The sequence below is a fragment of the Mytilus californianus genome, unplaced genomic scaffold (assembly GCF_021869535.1).
Source record: "Mytilus californianus isolate M0D057914Y unplaced genomic scaffold, xbMytCali1.0.p SCAF_8, whole genome shotgun sequence".
Lineage (NCBI taxonomy): Eukaryota > Metazoa > Mollusca > Bivalvia > Mytilida > Mytilidae > Mytilus > Mytilus californianus.
The window spans coordinates 34,208,807-34,233,448 of NW_026262734.1; the positions used below are offsets into that span (position 1 = coordinate 34,208,807).

The 24,642-nt window shown below is 29.6% G+C and overlaps 2 protein-coding genes across 16 annotated transcripts in view; both read left to right on the forward strand.

Annotated features, from left to right (window-relative positions):
- The window catches only part of LOC127712409 (uncharacterized), an 87,593-nt gene that overhangs the window by 1,803 nt on the left and 61,148 nt on the right, over positions 1-24,642 (forward strand). For 2 of the 7 annotated variants that reach the window (XM_052218837.1, XM_052218842.1), the window contains exon 2: positions 3,085-3,147. The exons of 2 other annotated variants lie outside the window; for them this stretch is intronic. The gene's annotated coding sequence lies outside the window, so the exon portion shown is untranslated. Of the gene's footprint in view, positions 1-3,084; positions 3,148-3,978; positions 4,017-24,642 lie in introns of those variants that run through there. 3 more of the 7 variants (XM_052218845.1, XM_052218844.1, XM_052218843.1) reach the window with 2 other exon arrangements.
- LOC127712408 (uncharacterized) lies at positions 175-24,360 on the forward strand. Of its 9 annotated transcripts, none has more exons than XM_052218826.1 (24): positions 175-475; positions 913-978; positions 1,269-1,345; positions 1,749-1,811; positions 2,249-2,314; positions 2,605-2,681; positions 3,585-3,650; positions 5,731-5,785; positions 6,230-6,467; positions 7,076-7,308; positions 9,583-9,691; positions 10,490-10,722; positions 11,140-11,271; positions 12,517-12,678; positions 13,367-13,503; positions 14,580-14,685; positions 15,316-15,399; positions 15,824-16,004; positions 16,481-16,570; positions 17,214-17,300; positions 18,030-18,087; positions 19,327-19,368; positions 19,934-20,118; positions 22,279-24,360. In XM_052218826.1, exons 9-24 carry the CDS (start codon positions 6,230-6,232, stop codon positions 22,887-22,889), a joined length of 2,688 nt encoding a protein of 895 aa, XP_052074786.1. In that variant the 5' UTR covers positions 175-475; positions 913-978; positions 1,269-1,345; positions 1,749-1,811; positions 2,249-2,314; positions 2,605-2,681; positions 3,585-3,650; positions 5,731-5,785; the 3' UTR covers positions 22,890-24,360. The 9 variants fall into 9 exon arrangements, with proteins under 9 accessions (XP_052074786.1, XP_052074785.1, XP_052074787.1 ...); XM_052218825.1 differs by lacking the exon at positions 3,585-3,650 and adding an exon at positions 4,968-5,033; XM_052218827.1 differs by lacking the exons at positions 2,605-2,681; positions 3,585-3,650.

Below are 24,642 nucleotides of genomic sequence, written 5' to 3' on the forward strand. Positions count from 1 at the left end.
AGCTTTCATTTAAAGTAGCATTTCATCAGTGCTTTTTTTATTCTTATGAATAGGATTAATAATTAGCACCAATAGTTACTCACACAGAAGAGACAAATAGAGCTAAATATATGATTGCAAAATAAATGGAATACAATAGAGTGGTTTACGTGTAAAACCCCCTTCTGTTAGACAAAAAGTAAAATGATATCATCACAACATTAATTGTATAAAGAATAAAGTGGTTTACCAAGAAATACAAACACAAAATATATGAGGAATATGTCAATGAGACAGCAACTGAACAATACAAAAAGAGACAAGTAGAGGTCAGTACATGGTCTACAGAGAAATTCAAACTTTTAGATATATATGAAAATAATTTGTAGCAAAATAAAAGTGACCTACTAATTTACAGTTTGTTTTTTTTTAGTTTGAAGATATAATAATACTATGCGCTGATGTAGCTGAAGGCTAGGGCAAGTCATACCTATTGGTAAGTAAACATTGTAGTCAAATTGTATAGGAATGTCTACTAGAGTTTGTTCATAGTGTATTTCATTTGTAAATGATATAATTTTGAAAGGGGAGATATTTAAAAGGTACTTGTTTCATTACAAGTAGCATTATATCAGTGCTTTTATTTCCTTTGCAATGTATATGAACATTTTGCACTAATAGCAACGTTGGTTAAGGCAAAACGTAACATGAAATCATTGCACTATAAATTGCATAAAGAAATAGTGGTTGACCAAGAAATACAAACAAAAAATATGAGGAATATGTCAATGAGACAGCAACCAACCAAATACAAATAGAGACGAGTTGAGGTCAGTGGATAGTCTACAGAAAAAGTTATAACTTATATACATACATATATGAAAATAACAGCAACTGAATGTGACCTTTATAATTTACTGAATGATATTTTAGATTGAAGATAGTTTACTGTGAACTCATGTGATCCAAGGTCCAGTTAATTTAATACTACATGTATTGGTAAGTAGGCACTAAAGAAACTATTTGCTTATTAATTTTATCCAATACAATTGGGAAATGTTTTTTAATTGTAATTTAATTATAAAATTATGAAAGGGGAGGTAATCAAGCACTTTTTAAATAGGATTTACATTTTGCACTAGGAGCAATATTTTTTTGATATGGTACAAGGGAGTGCTCTTATAAAAGGAGAAAGATATAGAAAAATAAAAATACATACATTTGATATATACTATTGGTTTCAGTATCTGAAAATGAATGTGACCTTAATAATTCAATTATATTTTCAGTTTGAAGAGCTAATAACTACTGTGTACTGATGTCATGTGTTTCAAGGCCACGTTAAGTTGTTATTACATTTGTATTGGTAAGTTGTGGCATTGAAGTCAAATATATAGGAACTTTTACTTATTCATTTAATCAAACAAAATTCAGGAATAAATTTTAATTCTAATTGAAAAAACTCTGAAAGGGGAGATAATCAAGAATTGTTCCATTAGAAGTAGAATTACACCCGTTCTATTAGTAGACAAAAAGTAAAATGATATCATCACAACATTAATTGTATAAAGAATAAAGTGGTTTACCAAGAAATACAAACACAAAATATATGAGGAATATGTCAATGAGACAGCAACTGAACAATACAAAAAGAGACAAGTAGAGGTCAGTACATGGTCTACAGAGAAATTCAAACTTTTAGATATATATGAAAATAATTTGTAGCAAAATAAAAGTGACCTACTAATTTACAGTTTGGTTTTTTTTAGTTTGAAGATATAATAATACTATGCGCTGATGTAGCTGAAGGCTAGGGCAAGTCATACCTATTGGTAAGTAAACATTGTAGTCAAATTGTATAGGAATGTCTACTAGAGTTTGTTCATAGTGTATTTCATTTGTAAATGATATAATTTTGAAAGGGGAGATATTTAAAAGGTACTTGTTTCATTACAAGTAGCATTATATCAGTGCTTTTATTTCCTTTGCAATGTATATGAACATTTTGCACTAATAGCAACGTTGGTTAAGGCAAAACGTAACATGAAATCATTGCACTATAAATTGCATAAAGAAATAGTGGTTGACCAAGAAATACAAACAAAAAATATGAGGAATATGTCAATGAGACAGCAACCAACCAAATACAAATAGAGACGAGTTGAGGTCAGTGGATAGTCTACAGAAAAAGTTATAACTTATATACATACATATATGAAAATAACAGCAACTGAATGTGACCTTTATAATTTACTGAATGATATTTTAGATTGAAGATAGTTTACTGTGAACTCATGTGATCCAAGGTCCAGTTAATTTAATACTACATGTATTGGTAAGTAGGCACTAAAGAAACTATTTGCTTATTAATTTTATCCAATACAATTGGGAAATGTTTTTTAATTGTAATTTAATTATAAAATTATGAAAGGGGAGGTAATCAAGCACTTTTTAAATAGGATTTACATTTTGCACTAGGAGCAATATTTTTTTGATATGGTACAAGGGAGTGCTCTTATAAAAGGAGAAAGATATAGAAAAATAAAAATACATACATTTGATATATACTATTGGTTTCAGTATCTGAAAATGAATGTGACCTTAATAATTCAATTATATTTTCAGTTTGAAGAGCTAATAACTACTGTGTACTGATGTCATGTGTTTCAAGGCCACGTTAAGTTGTTATTACATTTGTATTGGTAAGTTGTGGCATTGAAGTCAAATATATAGGAACTTTTACTTATTCATTTAATCAAACAAAATTCAGGAATAAATTTTAATTCTAATTGAAAAAACTCTGAAAGGGGAGATAATCAAGAATTGTTCCATTAGAAGTAGAATTACACCCGTTCTATTAGTAGACAAAAAGTAAAATGATATCATCACAACATTAATTGTATAAAGAATAAAGTGGTTTACCAAGAAATACAAACACAAAATATATGAGGAATATGTCAATGAGACAGCAACTGAACAATACAAAAAGAGACAAGTAGAGGTCAGTACATGGTCTACAGAGAAATTCAAACTTTTAGATATATATGAAAATAATTTGTAGCAAAATAAAAGTGACCTACTAATTTACAGTTTGTTTTTTTTTAGTTTGAAGATATAATAATACTATGCGCTGATGTAGCTGAAGGCTAGGGCAAGTCATACCTATTGGTAAGTAAACATTGTAGTCAAATTGTATAGGAATGTCTACTAGAGTTTGTTCATAGTGTATTTCATTTGTAAATGATATAATTTTGAAAGGGGAGATATTTAAAAGGTACTTGTTTCATTACAAGTAGCATTATATCAGTGCTTTTATTTCCTTTGCAATGTATATGAACATTTTGCACTAATAGCAACGTTGGTTAAGGCAAAACGTAACATGAAATCATTGCACTATAAATTGCATAAAGAAATAGTGGTTGACCAAGAAATACAAACAAAAAATATGAGGAATATGTCAATGAGACAGCAACCAACCAAATACAAATAGAGACGAGTTGAGGTCAGTGGATAGTCTACAGAAAAAGTTATAACTTATATACATACATATATGAAAATAACAGCAACTGAATGTGACCTTTATAATTTACTGAATGATATTTTAGATTGAAGATAGTTTACTGTGAACTCATGTGATCCAAGGTCCAGTTAACTTAATACTACATGTATTGGTAAGTAAGCACTAAAGAAACTATTTGCTTATTAATTTTATCCAATACAATTGGGAAATGTTTTTTAATTGTAATTTAATTATAAAATTATGAAAGGGGAGGTAATCAAGCACTTTTTAAATAGGATTTACATTTTGCACTAGGAGCAATATTTTTTTGATATGGTACAAGGGAGTGCTCTTATAAAAGGAGAAAGATATAGAAAATAAAAATACATACATTTGATATATACTATTGGTTTCAGTATCTGAAAATGAATGTGACCTTAATAATTCAATTATATTTTCAGTTTGAAGAGCTAATAACTACTGTGTACTGATGTCATGAGTTTCAAGGCCACGTTAAGTTGTTATTACATTTGTATTGGTAAGTTGCGGCATTGAAGTCAAATATATAGGAACTTTTACTTATTCATTTAATCAAACAAAATTCAGGAATAAATTTCAATTCTAATTGATAAAACTCTGAAAGGGGAGATAATCAAGAGTTGTTCCATTAGAAGTAGCATTACACCAGTTCTTTTAGTTCTTTTGAAAACAGAATAAACATTTTGGCTAAGTATCTTTTGTCACATGGTAGAAAAAAAGTAAAAGGATATCATTACAATATTAATTGCATAAAAATATTTTAGACCACTGTGGTTTATCAAGAAATACAAACAAAAAATATATGAGGAATATGTCAATGAGACAGCAACTGAACAATACCAAAAGAGACAAGAAGAGGTCAGTATAAAGTCTACAGAGAAAATTCAAACTTTTAATTGCTTAAAAAATATAGTGGTTTTCCAAGAAATACAAACAAAAAATATATGAGGAATATGTCAATGAGTCAGTAACTGAACAATACAAGAGACAAGTAGAGGTTAGTACATGGTCTGCAGTGAAAGTTAAAACTTATATATATATGTATATATAGAAGTCTATAAAAAGGACCAACCAGCAAATTTACTATGTACATATATGTATACACAAGTCTAAATTGAAAACAACGTTCAAACCTATGATTGCGTTGGATAAAAACCGCAATTTTTATACGTGTGCATGCAAAACAAATTTCTTGGTAGAGGGGTCTAAATACAGCACAAACAACATATATGTATACATATATATATATTGTTGGTGATGTTGTACCCTTTTAGACTGGTTATATATTGTATTTTGTAGTGTACTGTATCATAATTATATGATCCATCGCTCCGTAAGATTTATTGTTGGCTATTATTCAGTCATTTTATATATATATATATATATATATCATATATGAAAATAACAGCAACTGAATGTGACCTTTATAATTTACTGAATGATATTTTAGATTGAAGATAGTTTACTGTGAACTCATGTGATCCAAGGTCCAGTTAACTTAATACTACATGTATTGGTAAGTAAGCACTAAAGAAACTATTTGCTTATTTATTTTATCCAATACAATTGGGAAATGTTTTTTAATTGTAATTAAATTATAAAATTATGAAAGGGGAGGTAATCAAGCACTTTTTAAATAGGATTTACATTTTGCACTAGGAGCAACATATTTTTGATATGGTACCAGATAGTGCTCTTTTTGGAGGAAGATACAGAAAATACATACATGTGACATATACTATTGGTATCGGTATCTGATTCCACATGGCACTTGTTAATCATTGTCAATACCTATAATGTGGAAAACAAAAGGGTTGGACTGATGTAATTTTTAATCAACACCATTGTCCTATATAAGTTATGTATAAGTCAAATTCTTTGATTTGTCGTGTTTACGTCATGAAGGCTAACAAAATGGACCTTGTTATTTTAGTATTATAGATATATATATAAGTGTGTCTAAACCTGTGACAACTTTATATGACAGACATTCTCTGTTGGATTATCTGTGGTTATACAGCGCTAACACCATAATATATATATATCATCGTCTCATAGGTTTTCGTTAATATTAAGAATGCATTATGACGTCACGATTTCCATTGAAAAAGCATGCATAGTTCGAAAACATATGACTACGAAAACATATGATATGACCATATGTATGAAAGGCAAACAATGATAGTGACCTTAAGAATTTGATATATTTTCAGTACGAAGATTTATAACCAAGTACTGATGTAATTAAAGGTCCATTCAATTTATATTGTAAGTAAACATTTTAGTCAAAATGTTTAGATATGATAATTTAATACAACCTTCTATAATGTATAATGAAATAAAATTCAGAAATATATCAAATCTTTTAAGAATACTTATTAAATTTATTTTATCAATGAAAATTCAGAAATATATTTTAATTGTAAATGGTAAAATTTTGAAAGGGGAGATAATCAAGCATAAGTTGTTTATTCTTAGTAGCATTACACCACTGTTTTTTTTCAAATTTTGAACTTAGCAACTTTTGGACTGAGTAACATGACATATGAACACAACGAATTGCCTAAAAAACAGAGGAATATGTCAATGAGACAGCAATCAAACAATACAAAAAGAAACTGATATTTTTATATATAATATATATTCTATAAATACAAATTGATAATTTAATTGTACTTTTAGTTTGATGATTTTTAATTATTTATTTTTTAGATGTCTCATATAAAGAAAAGAAAGGTGCCATGCACTTTTGTAGTCCATCAAAATGGGAAAAAGAAAACAATAACTAAGTCATACAAACCTTTATCATCAATTGATAAAACTGCTGGTGCCAAAAATGATAAAGATGAAACTATAAATGCACAGGTGATGAACAATGAACCAGAAAGAAATGGGGATGTACAGCTGAACAATGAGCATGAAACACCTTTTACAGTTGACCCTAAAAATAGTATGTGAAGTGTAATTATTTTAAAGTGGCATTTATGATCTCCTTAAAGTAGAATTATGGGTTATAAGATGAATAAAGAGGTGTGCCATGAGTGCATTATATGCCCTTCATTTTTTCAATGAAAAAATGTCCATAACTCATCAATATCATATCAGAAATGTATTAAAAAATAAAGGAAGCTTATCTTAATAGATATAAACCATTCACCAAAGTTTCAAGTTTCAAAGGTTTAAGCCTTTTTTGAGTGATTCTCAGACGTGTTGATTACAGACGGACAGACAAACAACAATATACAATAAAACGAATGTTCTGTAAACGGGCTTATAAAATTGAATTTTTTAAGCCAGAAAGAACTTGAAAGTTGACCAAAAAATGGTATAAAAAAAAATTGATAATTCTGCATATTCTGTCATCATAATTTTATTGGTATTTTTTAAAAGGTGCAAATGTGTTAACATCATTGATGAAGGTGACTGTAAAATATGTGTTGTAATTATTCATTAAGTATAAATATCATGCAAAAGATTGTCTAATTAGAATTTAATTTTGATATTTTTAGGTTGTTTTTTATACTTACAGTACCAAATACTTTAGTACTTTTTTTTAAGAATATGCTAAAGCCAAGTTCCAACGTTTAAACCATTGGTCAGAATTATGCAAGAAGCTGGTGTCTGCAGCAAAAGAAAAAGAAGCAGTATTCGATTTTAAATGCCAGGATTGTGGAATTGAAAACCTTGATCTCTACCGATGCATAGATTGTATATCTTGGCCAGTTATATGTGAAAGTTGTCTGGAAATTAGGCATCAATTTCCACATTTACATGTTTTTGAGAAATGGATGGTAAGATTTTCCCCTTTTTTTAAAGAAAAACCATGTAAAATTAACTTGTAATTTAGTAAAGCAGATCTTTTCAGTAAGAATTTCTGAAATTAATAAAAATGTATGTGTGATGACAGCCCCCCTTCTTAATAAAGCATGAAGATACATGCAGATAATTGCTTTATGAAATATTTATCATAGACCAGGTTGTTTTTATGGTTTCATGTATTGATTTTTGTTATAAATGTATAAAATTAGAAATAGGTGTTGATTGATCATATTATTTCTGTTTGTTTAATTATTACAATTTTTGTGGAAATTGGCCATGCTTGGTTTAATTTATTTGAGGCATGATATCTGGATGTATTTTCTTTTTGTTGTCAATGTTTGTTATTTGGTTGGGGTCTCTTTCACCCCAATGTCTCTTCTTATTCATACTTATTGGCAGTTTAATATAATGTTTTTAGCTCACCTGGCCCACAGGGCCAAGTGAGCTTTTCTCATCACTTGGCGTCCGGCGTCCGGCGTCCGTCTTTGTCGTCGTCGTCGTCGTCCGTCGTCGTTAACTTTTACAAAAATCTTCTCCTCTGAAACTACTTGGCCAAATTTAACCAATCTTGGCCACAATCATCATTGGGGTATCTAGTTTAAAAAATGTTTCTGGTGACCTGGCCAACCAACCAAGATGGCCACCATGGCTAAAAAATAGAACATAGGGGTAAAATGTAGATTTTGGCTTATATCTCTGAAACCAAAGCCTTTAGAGCAAACCTGACATGGAATAAAATTGTTTTTCAGGTCAAGATCTATCTGCCCTGAAATTTTCAGATGAATCGGACAACACGTTGTTGGGTTGCTGCCCCTGAATTGGTAATTTTAAGAAAATTTTGCAGCTTTTGGTTATTATCTTGAATATTATTATAGATAGAGATAAACTGTAGAGAGCAATAATGTTCAGCAAAGTAAGATCTACAAATAAGTCAACTTGACCAAAATGGTCAGTTGACCCCTTAAGGAGTTATTGCCCTTTATAGTCAATTTTTAACCATTTTTCGTAAATTTTTGTAATCTTTTACAAAAATCTTCTCCTCTGATACTGCTACGACAAATTTAACCAAACTTGTCCACAATCATCATTAGGGTATCTAGTATAAAAAATGTGTCCGATGACCTCGCCCGCAAACTAAGATGGCGGACATGGCTAAAAAATAGTACATAGGGTAAAATGCGGTTTTTGGCTCATATCTTTGAAACCAAAGCATTTAGAGCAAATCTGACGTGGATTAAATTGTTCATTAGGTCAAGATCTATCTGCCCTGAAATTTTCAGACCAATCAGGCAACATGTTGTTGGGTTGCTGCCCCTGAATTGGTAATTTTAAGAAAATTTTGCAGCTATTGGTTAATATCTTGAATATTATTATAGATAGAGATAAACTGTAAACAGCAAAAATGTACAGCAAAGTAAGATCTACAAATAAGTCAAACATGACCAAAATTGTCAATTGACCCCTTAAGGAGTTATTGCCCTTTATAGTAAATTTTTTACAATTTTCATAAATTTTGTAAATTTTTGTAAATTTTTACAAAATATTTTCCACTGTAACTACTGGGCCAAGTTCATTATAGATAGAGATAATAGTAAGGAGCAAGAATGTTCAGTAAAGTAAGATCTACAAACACATCACCATCACCAAAACACAATTTTGTCATGAATCCATCTGTGTCCTTTGTTTAATATGCACATAGACCAAGGTGAGCGACACAGGCTCTTTAGAGCCTCTAGTTTGCAGTTATTGGAATACAAAAAAAGGTAGTGATTTTATTAAGATCCTGGATTTCATAATTTAAAAGAAGTTACTGAACACAATTGATTCTTATATTCAACATACCCCTACCCCTGTGATAGCTTGATATATTAGTTTTTTTAAATTACAACAACCTATAAATTTGATGATATATGCACTGTATGATTATATAAAGAAGAGATTTTGGGTATTTTTTAATGCGACAATAATATAATAACATTGAAAAGCAAACCATTGATCTGAGTATCATTAAACATTATGGTTTTGTCTTTCCTCATGCACACACATTAACAATTGTTAAATTTAGCAGTAAGGGCAGTTGAAGAAGACCATTAAAATTAGTTCAAAACAATAGTTTAGGTTTTTATTGTAGACTTTGGTTGAACTAATAATAGTTTACTATAAGAATTATATCAAAGATTAGTATTATTTTTGTAATGATGAACCAATTTAAGGTAAATTGATTAAAACACATGCTTCTTTTATAGCATGGGGCATTTATAGGCTATGCACCTCCAACTAAGCCTTGGAAGAGAAGACAACATGACATGTGTACAACTGACTACATGAAAGAAATAGTAGTTATCGATGATAAAGGTATTCTTTATATAGTAACTAACATACTTTCTTTTGTAGCATTTCTTAGGTTGGATAAAGGTATCAATTACTTTTAAATGGACATTTGATATGATTTAGACAAAAAAATAAAAAAAATATATACATATACCAAATTGCAACTATTTTGACAGATTTTTCACCTGTAACATTCATTTATGATCCAAACAAAAGTTTCTATTTTGTGTTTATTTGGTAGATGAATCCTTATTTACTATAAAGTTCCATTAATTGGAATTTGAATCTATATCGAATCATAGAAAAATGGGTTCGAACCGACCTTCATACGATCCATGAGTCTGTTATGAGGAGTACCCAAATTGCATCCATGCTTAAATTCACATCCTTAGAAGTTAAATAAAAGGTGTTTTGTTTTATTTCTTCAATCATTTAGAACAATTTAATGAATTAGTGAATACTTTATCTGTTGATTTGTACTGTATTTTGTGAATATTTAGATATATATATACCTATATTATGCAAGTCTTTCAAATACTATTTGAAAGACTTGCATAATGTCAAATTATAAAAAAATACAAATTGTTTAGTCCCTAAGAAATCTTGTAAGATTTTCGCTGCTATTTTTGCTAAATAGGCGAAATTTGGGTACTGTGACATTAAATATTTTTTTTCAATTAAAATTTTTAAAGTGATAGGTGGTCCAAAGTGGAATACACTAATTAACTTCTGTTTTTTAAGCATTTTTTTTGCAAGACTTGTATGTTTTAAAAACAATTTCTCTATTTATTGTTACCTGTAATAATTGTCTTTATTTTTCAGGTAGACAACATCTTAGAACAATTCAATTTTGTTCTTGTGAGGAGGAAGCAATTACCTTGTTGTCATACAATCTGTGGCCTGCCTCACCAAAAACACCTCATTTAGCCTTCCACATTGATTTACTTCGCTGGTTAAATGGTTTATTGCTCGAGTGCCATGTATCCGTGAAGGGGTTTTGTGAAGCTTTAAAAGCTAGACAACCAAAGTTGTACAAGATGTTGGTCACAAAAGAGGTTAATTTAATTAAGATTCCATACTAATGAGATTTATAGTTTTGCTGTTATAAAACCCTCAGCATATCCTACTGTTATATAACTTATATAAGGCATTTCAAAAAATAAATGACACTGTATACATTTGAAAGAATGAAAAGTACCAATAAAATATATGTCTCGAAAAATTTAGATAATTATGTTTTTTATAAAGGATACAGTATTTTTTTACACATTTATATATAAAATGATGTGGTGTGATTGCCAATGAGACAACTATTCACAAGAGATCAAATGACACAGAAATTAACAACTATAGGTCACGGTACAGCCTTTAAGGTTTGGTTGGTGGTGGTGGTGAGGGTTTTATCTTTTCCCTTATAATCCATATAGCCACAATTGCGTATTCTTAAATTTAATTTTTAACTCTACTTTTAGGGAAAAGAAATTTATAAGAGTTTAATGGCAGAAACAATTCACCAATTTCGTCAGTTTGTATACCAAATGGACTATTTAACCAATAATTTTCCAGATCTAGATGATGGTTGTACCTGTCCAGCTTGTTTTGAGGTATAATTGATATAATGTGCTAGATTAACATTGAATGATTGATATATTTTAATGAAATATTTGCCACAGTATAAAAGCAATAATCAGTAGAATACAATAGCCCACATGCAACACCATAAACAAAAAGAGGAACAACAATCAATCAATCACTGTACTATCAGATTATTGCATGGCATTTTTCATATCGCATGTATTATCAGTCCTAGGTTCAATATCAGCCCAAGAGTCGCATGGCTCGAGGGCTGATATTGACCGAGGGCTGATAAAACATGCGATATGAAAAATGACGTGCTATGATCTTTTTATCATATACTTCAACAATGGAGAAAATAACAGATTAATATAATAAATCCTTTTAAGTGGTTCTCAAATAGAAGTTCAAAGAGTGAAAAGTTTACAGACGTCGGACCCCAAAGGTAGTACATCCAAAATGAAATTCTATCAAATGCATCAACAGAGAAGAAAAACAACAGTATGATCTATTCTTATATGGACGATTAAAAAAAATTCGACAATAGATGTAATGAACACCGTTTGGAAAAGTCATCATTTTAAAGTAACTTTCAGAAATATGTTGGTATTTTTTTAAAATGCTTTTATTTTATCATTTGTTAGTTTGTTTGTTTGTTTTTTATTGAATTTTACACAATATACTTTCCTGTATCCAAATAATTGTTTTGTACCCTACTTTGTAATGTTTTTCACTGAAAAGTACCATTGGTGTGTATTTTCCGGAATTTCCCGAGTATAACCGGAATGCCATGCGATAAGGTTACGGAAAGGGCCATGAGATAATATTCGAAGCATGTGATAAACTTTTCATTCAGCCCTCTAAGCACCAATTCGAAAAAAACATGGAATTACGTTAATTTTCTGCTATTATCATACGGTAAAAATCATATGTTATTTAGTGTAAGTATATGATAAAGTGAGTTATCAATTTCTTTTGTTATTATCATCACTTTGAAACAGCTTCACAAAATTTTGAACTGAAATGATGCTTAGCGCACCTATGTTCATTCCTTAGCAAGAACCCATCTCTACTTAATACACTCCTTAAATGATGTTGACGTAAGTTTTTATTTATTTTAAATATTTATCTGATAATTTATCTGATAATTATATTTTTAATTATCCGGTGCACTTTCGTACAATTGACTGATATTTTAGTTTCTAGTAAAAACATTTTGCGTATGATTTTCATTATAACAGTAGATTAATATACCCCAAACATTTCTTTTTTAGACAGAAACCAGTATCTTTTGTTTTGATGCAGACTTTCAGTTGGTTCGGAAATCTTCATCTGGTAACCACTGGCTTGAACCAAAACACAAAGATAATTTTTTCGTTCAACAGGAATTGGTAGATGATTTCATAAAGAAATATGACACTCCAAAAATAGAAAAGGTATTTTGTGTTTCATATTTTATTTATTTACCATAGGCGGATCCATGGGGCCCAGCCCCCCCCCCCCCCCCCCTTATGTGGGAAAAAATTGATTGATTATGTAGGGAATTACTGAAGCAGTCAAGAGACCTGCATACATTTTAAAACCCTTTCACACCCATCCATACTAGCTAATTAAAGTTGCCTTCCATAAGTTCCATATATATATGTTTAATTAAAATGCCTCATGAATTCTAGACATAAAAATCAAAGATGAAGAATTCCAAAATTGTTTCCAAAATTTCTTCAAATTTAGGACTATTGCATTTGAGGAATAATATATTTTAGGTTTTTATTTTTAGTAGATATAAGAAGATGTGGTATGAGTGCCAATGAAACAACTCTCCATCCAAGTCAAAATTTATAAAAGTAAACCATTATAGGTCACAGTATGGTTTTCAACACGGAGCCTTGGATCACACCGAACAGTAAGCTATAAAGGGCCCCAAAACTTACTAGTGTAAAGCCATTCAAACGGGAAAACCAATGGTCTAATCTATATAAAAAACGAGAAACGAGAAACACTTATTTTAGTACATTTGAGACATATGGATATAAAAATAATTAATGCTGATTTTTTTTGTATTTGAAAAACGGCAAGTAGTTAAAAAAAAGATGAGAAATTGATAGCTTTTATATCTTTTTTCAGGAATGTAGCGATTTCCAAGCAGGAAATGACTTAAGATCCAAAGCAAAAAACAAGAAATTGTCGGAAACAGCAGTGTTTGGAGCTACCTGTAGACACGATTACCCTCAGAAGTTTTTTAGTTTAAAACATGGTGAAAAGTTAGTTCTATTATAGATAATTTTTAGAAAATGCAATTTTAAGGCCTTCCTTCCTTATTAGGTTTTCAGATTTGTATGTCATTTGTTCTCCTTCCCATATCAGATAAATGTTTTTGTTTAGGATATTTGAACAAATGTTGTGGTTACATCAACTTGAAACTTAGAACATGCAGTCATTAATATGTGAACTTTCACCATATATGGCTTTAACCCTTATTTTATGGTTCATTAAACACAGAAGTAGGATACTGTGAAATTAGTTCATTTTCAGATTAAAATAATAATTTTTTTTATTTACCATGAAAACTGTGACCTCACCAGTTAGTATGTTCATGTAAGGCTAACTTTCCAAATTTATGCCTATTTATTTCACCTTATGTGTTTTATAGAAATATTTGCATATCATGTAATGTAATCAATTTTTAGATTGATGTTTGATAGAATCTTATGCAATATATTCAAATAAAAAAATCAATACAAATTTTATTTAAAGTCACAGTTCAAATAAAAGTCTATCAAAATACATTAAAAACTACACTAAAGTCGAAGTGATGTTGAAGGGTTTTAGACTACTGAAAGGTTTTTGTTGCTCATGACATAAATCTAAATTAAATGAGAATTGTATTCAGTGGTAAGGAGACGTGAATAGAAGAGAAAAGGATTATGGTTATGAAAGAATAATTTAATTTTGGATGTAACGCTTCTTCTGATTGGCTGACGGTGTTTTGTTTATCAGCTCATATAGACATAATTTAGTCAAGTGACCGTGACGTCTTCAACGTTTTTTCATGATTTACTCTGGTTTAAAATGGAATTTAGAATTAAATTATAAGGAATGACTGTAATATTTTTTCTGTCTATTCTAAATAACATAAAAAATGTGGTGCACACTTTAAAATAACACGCTACACGGGTTATTCAGTGTGCACCACTTTTTTGATGTTATTTCTTCATAGACAGAAAAAAAATTACAGTCATTCCTTACAGGGACATATGCAGTTTGAATTTGAATTCACTTAAAAATAGGAAACCAATTTTTTGTTATTTCAAGAAACATTTCTCTTTTTATTTTGTAGACTGGGATATGCTGTTTTTCTGATAGAACTGCTTTTAAGTGCAAACAAAGACAAACACCTGCACATCTCGTATGACATTGCATGTTTGTTAAAAAGACATCTAGAGGTTTGAAACTTTTTTCATTTGTACTGTATATAGTTTGGGCAGTAATGTAATTCAATTTATAAGAAAATACTAGAAAATTTACCCACGAATCTTAAAACTTCATTAAATAATTACAAAAAATTAAGCCATGCACAGCCTGGTAAGAAATTTTTATGATTTTTTTTCATCAACATAGTAATATTTCACAAAATTTATACAGGACACCAAGACAGTATAAACTTTATGTAATAAATTCTCTGACAGTTTTAATGACACAGAGAGGTTACAAACTTATTGCAGTTGTGCATCTGATATCATATTATAGAAATGTTTCAAGGATTTCCTTCCATTATTTCGACTTGACATTTACTGGGTGTCATTTTAATAAATTTACAAAATACAGTATTAGTCAGTCCCATTCCTTTCTCGTATGATGTATAATCTAAATCCCTTAAACTTTACATAAATATTGCAGTCATATTGAAGTTGTAAATTTGCACTATTACAGTTAGATTTTTTTATCATTTGCAATCATACCACATCTAGTTTTATCAATTAGTTATTCAGCAGTTTGAATCAAGATCATTGAAACTTTATAAAAATGTTTACAGGATTCTTAATTCGATTCAACACAATCTTTTTTTTTTTCAGAAAGCAGGGCGAAACGACATTTTAGAAAAAATTACATTTTCTATACCAATTTTCCACTGCTATGGACACAGTATTTCATGTCAAGTAAGATAATCTAATTTCACATGTTTGTTAAACTATTGGTTGGTTCAGTACATATTTGTATATGTAATTGTTATACATTAAAATGGAAACTTAAGAACTCACAAAACTTTAATTAGACATCAATTGACTGTGTTGCTCATATATCATGTACTCGCATATTGTGTTTATATATATTATACTAGAATGGTTTGAAAAGATTTTCAGTATATGTTAACATGAAAATTTTTTTTATAGCAAGTTTTAAGACCAAATATGTTGTTTTCTATATGGGTTTACTATGATATGATTTCTCTTTTCTTAGCAACATTTTAAATTTTGAAGATTTTTTAATATAAAAAACTTGGTATTCATATTTAAATGACTGTTGTTAGACATTTGTCTATAATATATTGAAGTTTATGTTTTAATATTTATATACTTGTAGATTTTGTATGGACCTAGGAGGACAGAAAATCATGGTCTTACAGACGGCGAAGGTATCGAAAGGTTATGGTCTTATTTGGGTGGATTTTCTTCTATCACAAAAGAGATGACGCCTGAAAATAGAACAGACCTGTTGACAGATGGCCTTATTTACTTCGGTCAGAAAATCAGAGATAAATTAGGTAATTACAGAAAATTGCAAATGTGTAATGGAGGAATGCTGCCTGTGACTTGTTGCATATAGATATAGGAAGATGTGGTATGAGTGCCAATGAGACAACTCTCCATCCAAGTCAAAATTTATAAAAGTAAACCATTATAGGTCAAAGTATATGCATGCATGTTTATCATAATATAACAGCTAATGATTTCGTATTTATAAAAGGCAGATGAGACATTTCTTTAATGCCAGTTTTATCAAGTCAAATAAAAAAGTTTAAGATACTAAATTAATTTTGCTCCCTTGATTTAGAAAATTTTATTTTAGAATTGAGGGGAACATAGAAATTCTGCTTGTCCTTCCATCTGGTCAACAGTTAGCACTCAAACATATAAAATTATTGCCAAATTTTTATAAAACTTGTATAATAGGTTTATATCAGCAATTTTAGAGAATCAAAATTTTATATTGATAATAAAACTTAATTCCAACATGCAGGTTACACATTGGTTATGAAATTCAAAAGATCAAAGAAAATTGAGGAAAACAGTGATGTGGCCATGAAGGAGATTGTATCAACTGTTCATGGTAAGAAACTATCTTTCAAAAATAAATAACTTGTTACTTTTATTTAGTTATTACTATTTAATGAATATCATGTGTCCTCATATGCTGAAGTTGATTATCTGTTCATATCATTTATAAAGGCATTATAAAAATCTTTAGATAAAAAACTTTTACCCAGAAACAAAACCAATCAACTCTTTTTATTGCTTTTGAGAAAGTGTTTCAATAAAATTTAGTTTTGTCTGCAATTCAGTCAACCAACTTCCTATCTTGGAACAGTTAACTGCCACAAATAGTTTGCTTAGTCATTTTAGCTCAAATTACCTAAGGAATGAGTTTTTGCCCTCACTTTGTGTCTGTTTTATGTAAAAAAAAATGTTAAACACCTTATCTGAGACCAAAGCACAAATACAAACATTAAATATTATGATTAAGGATGCTTTCTTCACATTGAACAGCATTCCAACATGATTGAAGAAAAATATTTTCATCTATTTAATCCATTAATATTATAACCAAATGTTCAGGTTGAAAAAAAAATTAAACCACAGATAATGTTAATTGTTACAATGAAATTTTTGTTGTATATTTATATAAGTTATGTGTAAAACATATGTGAAGTATATCAACTTGCAAACTATAATCCATGTTTGTTTGTATTCAGACAAGGTTATTGGAAATGATAAGATTATCCAATGGATTGAAGAGGAAAAGTCTTCAGTGCTACACACTCAAAACAATGATGCAACAAGTAAGTTTTAATAATCCATATGTTTTAAATTTATATTTCAATGAAAAATGAAAGAAACTGTATCACACAACGCACTTATACATCTCCTATTTTCAAGTTTTGTCAAAACATGATCATTTTCTACTGTACTGTGTTCAAAATTAAAACGTTTCGGGTTACATGTCACATATATGAAAGTATCTCACAGTAAGACCTCCTTATATTTTAGTAAAAAACTCTTTTTTTTATAGTTAAGAGGACTCTGAATTAATTTTGATATAATTTCCATTCTAGACATATTGAGTATTAAAACTATATACATTGTCTTAAAATATCAAAATTTATTAGCCAGCTAGGATCAGAAACATGTAGATTGGTTTCGTAACATTTCTATCATGTTCGGAGCTGAGTACAATTTCTACTTCAAATTAGTAATATATTTTGAGATAATATTTGGTTGTTACATTATCTTTGTACACTGCAACTCTACCAACTGTTCCAAAACTAATATATGGTGTAGAAACAAAACATTTGGAATTAATAAAGGATGTCATAAAAATTAATTTTAAGCAAGCATTCTTTCCTTACTAATGCCATATATAAACTCTATGTTTACACATATAGAAATCACAAACAAGGTTTTTTATATCAGAGGCTGTAAACTACTTTTATATTTACTACATTTGATTCTTGTAAATGCCAGTAAAAATTAATTTACCTTCTTCATTTGTGTTCGGTTTTATTTTCCAGTTAAACTGAACAAGACAGATGAATATATTCTCAGTCTTCAAAGATATTACAGAATTGGGTATGTCAAAAAATAAACAGTACATTTTAAGGCCTCGATATCATATTGAATATAATATGATTACATATAACATTTCCATCATGCATCCTCCAGTACTCATCAACTAATGAATTGAATGGTCATAGAAGTTCCACAATAATGACCAGTAAAATGTGAATAAATTATTATATTTGTTTTTGTTCATTATGTTGTACATAAATCAGGCCGTTATTTTTCTAAATTGCATATTAGTTTACATTTATCCTGCAATCAGCCAACTTTTGTACAAATAACAGGTACACAAATAAAGTTTTGCTTTATTTGTACTTGTACAACAGGAAACTCACTAAAACTGGAGGTGATCTAAGGATAAGCAGATCCTGCTCCACATGTGGCACCCATTACAAAATTACTCATTTTAGTACAAACCCAGAGTTAAGTCTAATTTGGTTGGTAACTTTCAAGGAAAAAGGAACAGCATTGTAGTTACAACGATATTATTAAAAATCATGTTGAAAATGTACAATATTGACCATGCATATATTATGATTGACAGAATATACCAATAGTACATTCCATTTATTTTTATAGTGATTCCATTGTTTGATGATCAAAGTGTTTATTAGTGTTCACATCTTAGGTGTTTTTTATGGAAAGTGGTCTCATTAGCAATATATTAACTAATCATGCCAGATGTCTTTATTTATAAATGATTTTCTCTAATTCTATGGAAATATATCCCTTTCCGAACCCATTGTATAAAAAAATTTAATCAATGTGTGGTTGTGTGATCTCAGAAGATGACTGGCTGAGTTTAAGGGTCATAACCTTTCTCAGCTCTCTGAAATGATCAAAATGTTCTAACAAGTGTTAATAAAATTGACAACTTCATGGAAAGTGGAAGGCACTCGAAGGGGATTTTAGTTTAGAAAAAAAGGAAAATTTTTATCATTAGAGAAACAGATTATTACATAGTTACGCGTGGATTATCAGATTTATCCAATCTCGATCCAATCTTGCCGAGGCTCGGACTTTAAAATTGATAATTTAACTATCTTGATTGGACAAATCCAATATTCCACTTGTATCAATGTAATAATCTATATTTATATTGGTTGTGATTAGGGCTACAACATGACTGCTACCAAAAATGATTACTCATTTAAGAGAAATAAATAGAAGATTTTTATGTACTTTTAAGTAATAAGCTTTTTGTAAGTATATATATTTATTTCTAATATTGTCATTCTTAATTTTCAGATATGAACAACTAGATGACAAGTTCAAGGAAGAAAAAGAGAGGTGCATGATTACGAAAACTTTAAGAAATTGTAATAATATTTATTTTGACAGCAATTGCCTTTTTTTTTACAACCTGGCATGATGCATATTTAGGGCAATTATATACAGTATCATTTAAAATATAAAACAGAAGGGAAAATAACATTCTTATCTATGTCATCCTTTAATAAAAGTTTAAAAGATATAAAACTAGTTAACATGATGATCTAAAATTAATTGTGACCTTATTTAAATACCTTAGAAATGTTTTAACATGTATGAACATTTGAAAACACGCATATTACACTAGAAAAGCTACAATTTTGTGCAAATATTCTGAATTTTGTACAATTTTTGTCTTCAGTTTTTACCCAATATAAAGTACATACATGGAAAGTCAGGCTTGTTTTGCCGATCAGTTGAGTCTTACTACTCACTTGTGATCTCATGAGCAGAGTTTTGCCTGGAAATTCCGTGAAATGACTGCTGATTATGTTAAAAAGTTGTTTTGAAAGGCATATATAACAATATATAAAAATAACTAAACATTTTGATGTATAAATTTTTTATTCAAATATCTTTACAGACTAGAGAAAACCTTATCAACATTTGAAAAAAAGAACAAGACCTCTAGATTGCATCAAACTGACGAAAACTATAAGAAGGATGTAAAGATTGTGAAAGAAAAACAAAAAAAATTACAACTTGTAACCCTGAAGAAACATGTTTCAGAGAGGCACTATTTACTACGGTTATTGCGCAAATATTCAAGTAAGCAAAGTTTTATTACCCATAGAACGAAGGGAAGGGAATCTAAAACTTCCTTTATGTAAGCATGCTCAATCCTGTGATGCTTTTTTCATTTATCTCTAACAACTTCATGTTTACTGAACTTACTATGCTTTATTTTACAAATAATGGCCATGTATGAAATTTTAGTAACATTTTTCGGTAGAACTGCAAATCAGATCTTCCAGAAATTTTTATCATGCAGGCTTCCTCGTGTAATGCACTTTTTCATTCCATACTTATAAAAAAGAAGATGTGGTATGATTGCCAATGAGACAACTCCCCACAAGACACCAAATGACACAGAAATTAACAACTATAGGTCACCGTATGGCCTTCAACAATGAGCGAAGCCCATACCGCACAGTCAGCTATAAAAGGCCCCGAAATGACAATGTAAAACAATTCAAATGAGAAAACTAACGGCCTAATTTATGTACAAAAAATGAACGAAAAACAAATATGTAACACATAAACAAACGACAACCACTGAATTACAGGCTCCTGACTTGGGACAGGCACATACATACAGAATGTGGCTGGGTTTAACATGTTAGCGGGATCCCAACCCTCCCCTAACCTGGAACAGTGGTGTAACAGTACAACATAAGAACGAACTATAAAAATCAGTTGAAAGAGGCTAAACTCATCAGATGGATAAAAATACAAATACTACAAATACAAGTGGGCATGGCCGGGTACTTGTACATCCAAACAACAAAAAGACACTAAGTACAGATCTGAGAGTACTCGCAGTTACTGACAGCTAGTTCAAAGCCACTAACAACTAATAAAAAAAAAATATTATGCATCTAAGACTAAATTATCAATCCGTACACATCCAACATCCAATGGATTTAGTGTTAAGACATCATAAACAGTCAGAGAAAAACATGACCTTGTGCAATGCCAAGATACAGGTATCGACAGATTGTAGATCCATAAATGTGTATATGTAAATAACAATAATATTTAGTTTGCTTTTAATTTACTGATAACAAAATCAATATCAGTACCAATTAAAACAATATTTAATAATCTATGTTGAACTTGCCTTCTTTGAGCTAACATAACTTTATGATATTTTTTGCATAACGACAATTTATGAAAATTGAAATAAGATTTTTCTCAATACAAAGAATTAAAACACTTCATAACACCCTTAAATTTAGAATCAACAATAATGTTAGCAGGCTTTACTGTGTGATTGATTCCTTTAAAATTCATTGGTCTTCAACTTCCATCGAAACTGAATGCATATACTGACCATGACATTATTTAAGAAATAATTCATGGAAGCCATAGATTTGTTGGAAATTTACACATGGCCTGGGCCGTGATATTCGAATTTTATCCTGAGCATTAGTGAGGGATAAAATTAACGAATATCACGGCCCAGGCCATGTGTAAATTTCCAACAAATCTATGGCTTCCATGAATTATTTTGATTCTAAGAGGACAAATACGGTCATTAAAAAACTGAAGCGAGAGTGGGTATGCCGTATGTGGGGCTGTTCTTTTTTACTCCATTTTAGATAAAGCTAAAAAATTCTAATAAATCTGTAGCTTGCATAAATATTTCGTGAATAACAGCTAGAAAAATTGTTCTTAATTCTTTTAATTTTCAAACCCAACATTTACCATTTTTGATTACATGTTTTTCTCGTAATCCAAAGTTGACATTTCCTTACTAAGGAGCCAAAAGCATTAGTGGACTTTCGCGGAATTTTATTTTATTTGGATTTTGTGGATTTCACCGAGCACTTGTGCATTTATTCTTTTTGTTATGCATCCGAATAAGAATAAAAGTTCTGTAGTCTTTTTTTTAATTGCAATTTTTAAAAAAAAATCTGCATAGCGTTTGCAAATAGGTTTCGATACATGTTGATTTACATGGGAGGTATATTGTAACATCCATTATTATGTATATCTCGGAGTTTGCGCTAAGTATAGATATATTGAGAATTTTATCACGGTGTTGTTTACAAAGCGAACTAGCGCGTCATATTAGAATAAATATTTAAACATTATTTCTTGTTGACATCCAATTCCTCTATGAAAGATGTGTTAGCACTGTTTACTTATCTCATATGTATAACACTATATAATACTATAATATTGTACATTTTATTGATATTTCAGAAGGACAGGCTGTTTTCATTAAACTGTCAAAACAGTTAAAGTGCATATCAAAAAAAATTCACAAATCCATTGCAGCTTACAACATGATTGGGGATTCCTCTGAAGGTTTACCAGAGCAGATCACTTTTGATACTGTCAAGGACATTGACAGTGAAATTTATAAATGCATGGTAGATTTGGAGGTTGTGTCAGATATTCCAAACACAATAAAACAGGAAATTATTCAACTGAAATGCCTCATTGATCGAGCCATCGAAGAACAAACTTTGCTCAAGCAAGAAATGAGGTCTGTCACTAATTGGTACAAACATCAGTACAATATTGTGAAAGTAAAACTAGGGGAACATCGAACTGCAGGAGAAACTGCATTCTTAATAAAAGAAGGAATGTACTATGAAATGGTTATTATAAGATTAAACAGGCAGTTTTCAGAGTACATTGGGGAAGTGTCTGTTGAATCTCAGTTAACTGATAGCATATTGACTGATGATCATGAAAGGATGCAACAAATGTTGAAAGAAATGGCTATAAAGGAGGAGATATCAGTTGAGGACATTGAAAGTGATGATGAGGAAGAGAGTAGTGATGAAGAAGACATGGAGGACCTCTAAAACTGTCTTTCTCTTAGCGTTCCTTCTGGGCATACTTTTTTGGATATTATAATAAAATTACTGTGATTTTCTTATTTTCAATGTATTTAAACAAAAAACAGCTTTAAACAATAAGAAAATACAAAATTTAACAGAGGTAAATGTGCTTGCAAAGTATGTCGGATGATTCCTCATCAAATCATCACTCTTTAATGAGAATTTCAACTTTTTAATCTAATTTAAAAATGGTTATTTAATATCCAAAACATTGGAATTCATCTTTTATGATTATATAAAATTTCATTCTGGAATCGATATCTACAGAAGTATTTCTAAAAACAACTGTCTATCTAAAATATTTAGTAGTATCCTGAATAATAGGCTAAAAACGTTTATGTAAGTCGGTGTTTGGTCTATCAGTTTTGTTTCAGGAAAAAACAAATAATATTCAACACTTTTTTTTTATTTTGAAAGCTTTGATTAATAAATATTTGCATAAAAAATATCAAAAAATATATGCATGTTCTGTGGACTTATAATTTATTCTAGGCTACATACTAAAGTTATTATTTGGCTATTAAAAGGAATTGTTTGAAATCTTTAAGATGTTAGATGCACAGAATGTATATTCATGGTATATATATTTCAAAGATATTATGATTCTGAAAATTAATTGTCATGCAAAACTATAAAGGAAATTGAATCTATAGAAATGTTATTAAAGCAAGAATTTCTAAATATTATAATATGATATAGAAGATGAATTTCATTTCTTTTTCCAAAAGAAATAAAAATGAAAAAAAAGTTACTTCTCTGAAATTATTTCTAAAAAAGCTGACTTTATGAGTTGTACTTACAAAAAAAAGTTACAATACATACTCAAGCCCTCAAATTACAAAATTTAGGTTCCTTTTCTAAATCATCAATGGAACTGAGGACAAGTGACTCTTGATAAACTTATTGTTATAAGATTTGTTGTTTGTTGTATATTATGCTGTAATTTGCATTTTGTTTGTAACACAGCAATAAAGAAGCTGAGTTTTTTATACTATACAACAACAAAGATTAACTAATAATCTTAACAGTTTCAAAACATTGTATTGGAAATAAAGGTTTTTGCTTAAGATGGAGTGAATGTGTCAGGAGCAAAATTGAGAACTACAAAAATTGGATCTCAGAAGTTCATCAACTGATTGGTATAATATTTGTTGTATACATGTTGTAACTTGCATTTTGTTTTACCACAAGCTGAATTTTATATTCTTAACTGCAATACATATTAATTAATGAAAATAAGAGTTTAAGGCTATTGTATTGAAAAATTACTTTTGTTAAAGAGAGACAGAGAGAAACTGTAAGCAACGAAATTGTTTCTTATTGGATGCATAATAATTTTTTATTCAATGAGCCTTTATGTAAACCCCAAAAAAAAACACTGTATACATAAATTAAATGTACAATTTCTTTAATAAATATATTTACTTGCATCATACACTGTTTCTGTTTCTCAAAACTACAACTAAAGCAATGCTTCTCAGCATAGCTAGGTCCCCTCTAATTATAAATTTGCAGCCATTCTGTCACACTAAAGTCATGGATCATTAATGTCTTTTTCAACTATTGTATACCAATGACAATATGTTTTGTATATTCCCTGAAAAGTGTGAAAAACACTTTACAATGCAATTTATGACTGGAGAATCCATTTAGTATAAAAATAAGATGTGGTATATGATTGCCATTAAAACAACTCTCCACAAGAGAGAAATAAACA

Bases quoted from the DNA above. Each gene is read 5' to 3' on its own strand.
- LOC127712408 (XM_052218826.1), top strand. From the start codon at position 6,230: ATGTCTCATATAAAGAAAAGAAAGGTGCCATGCACTTTTGTAGTCCAT. The intron at 13,504-14,579 runs GTTAGTTCTATT...TTTATTTTGTAG, and splicing joins AGTTTAAAACATGGTGAAAA to ACTGGGATATGCTGTTTTTC. The intron at 20,119-22,278 runs GTAAGCAAAGTT...TTGATATTTCAG, and splicing joins GTTATTGCGCAAATATTCAA to AAGGACAGGCTGTTTTCATT.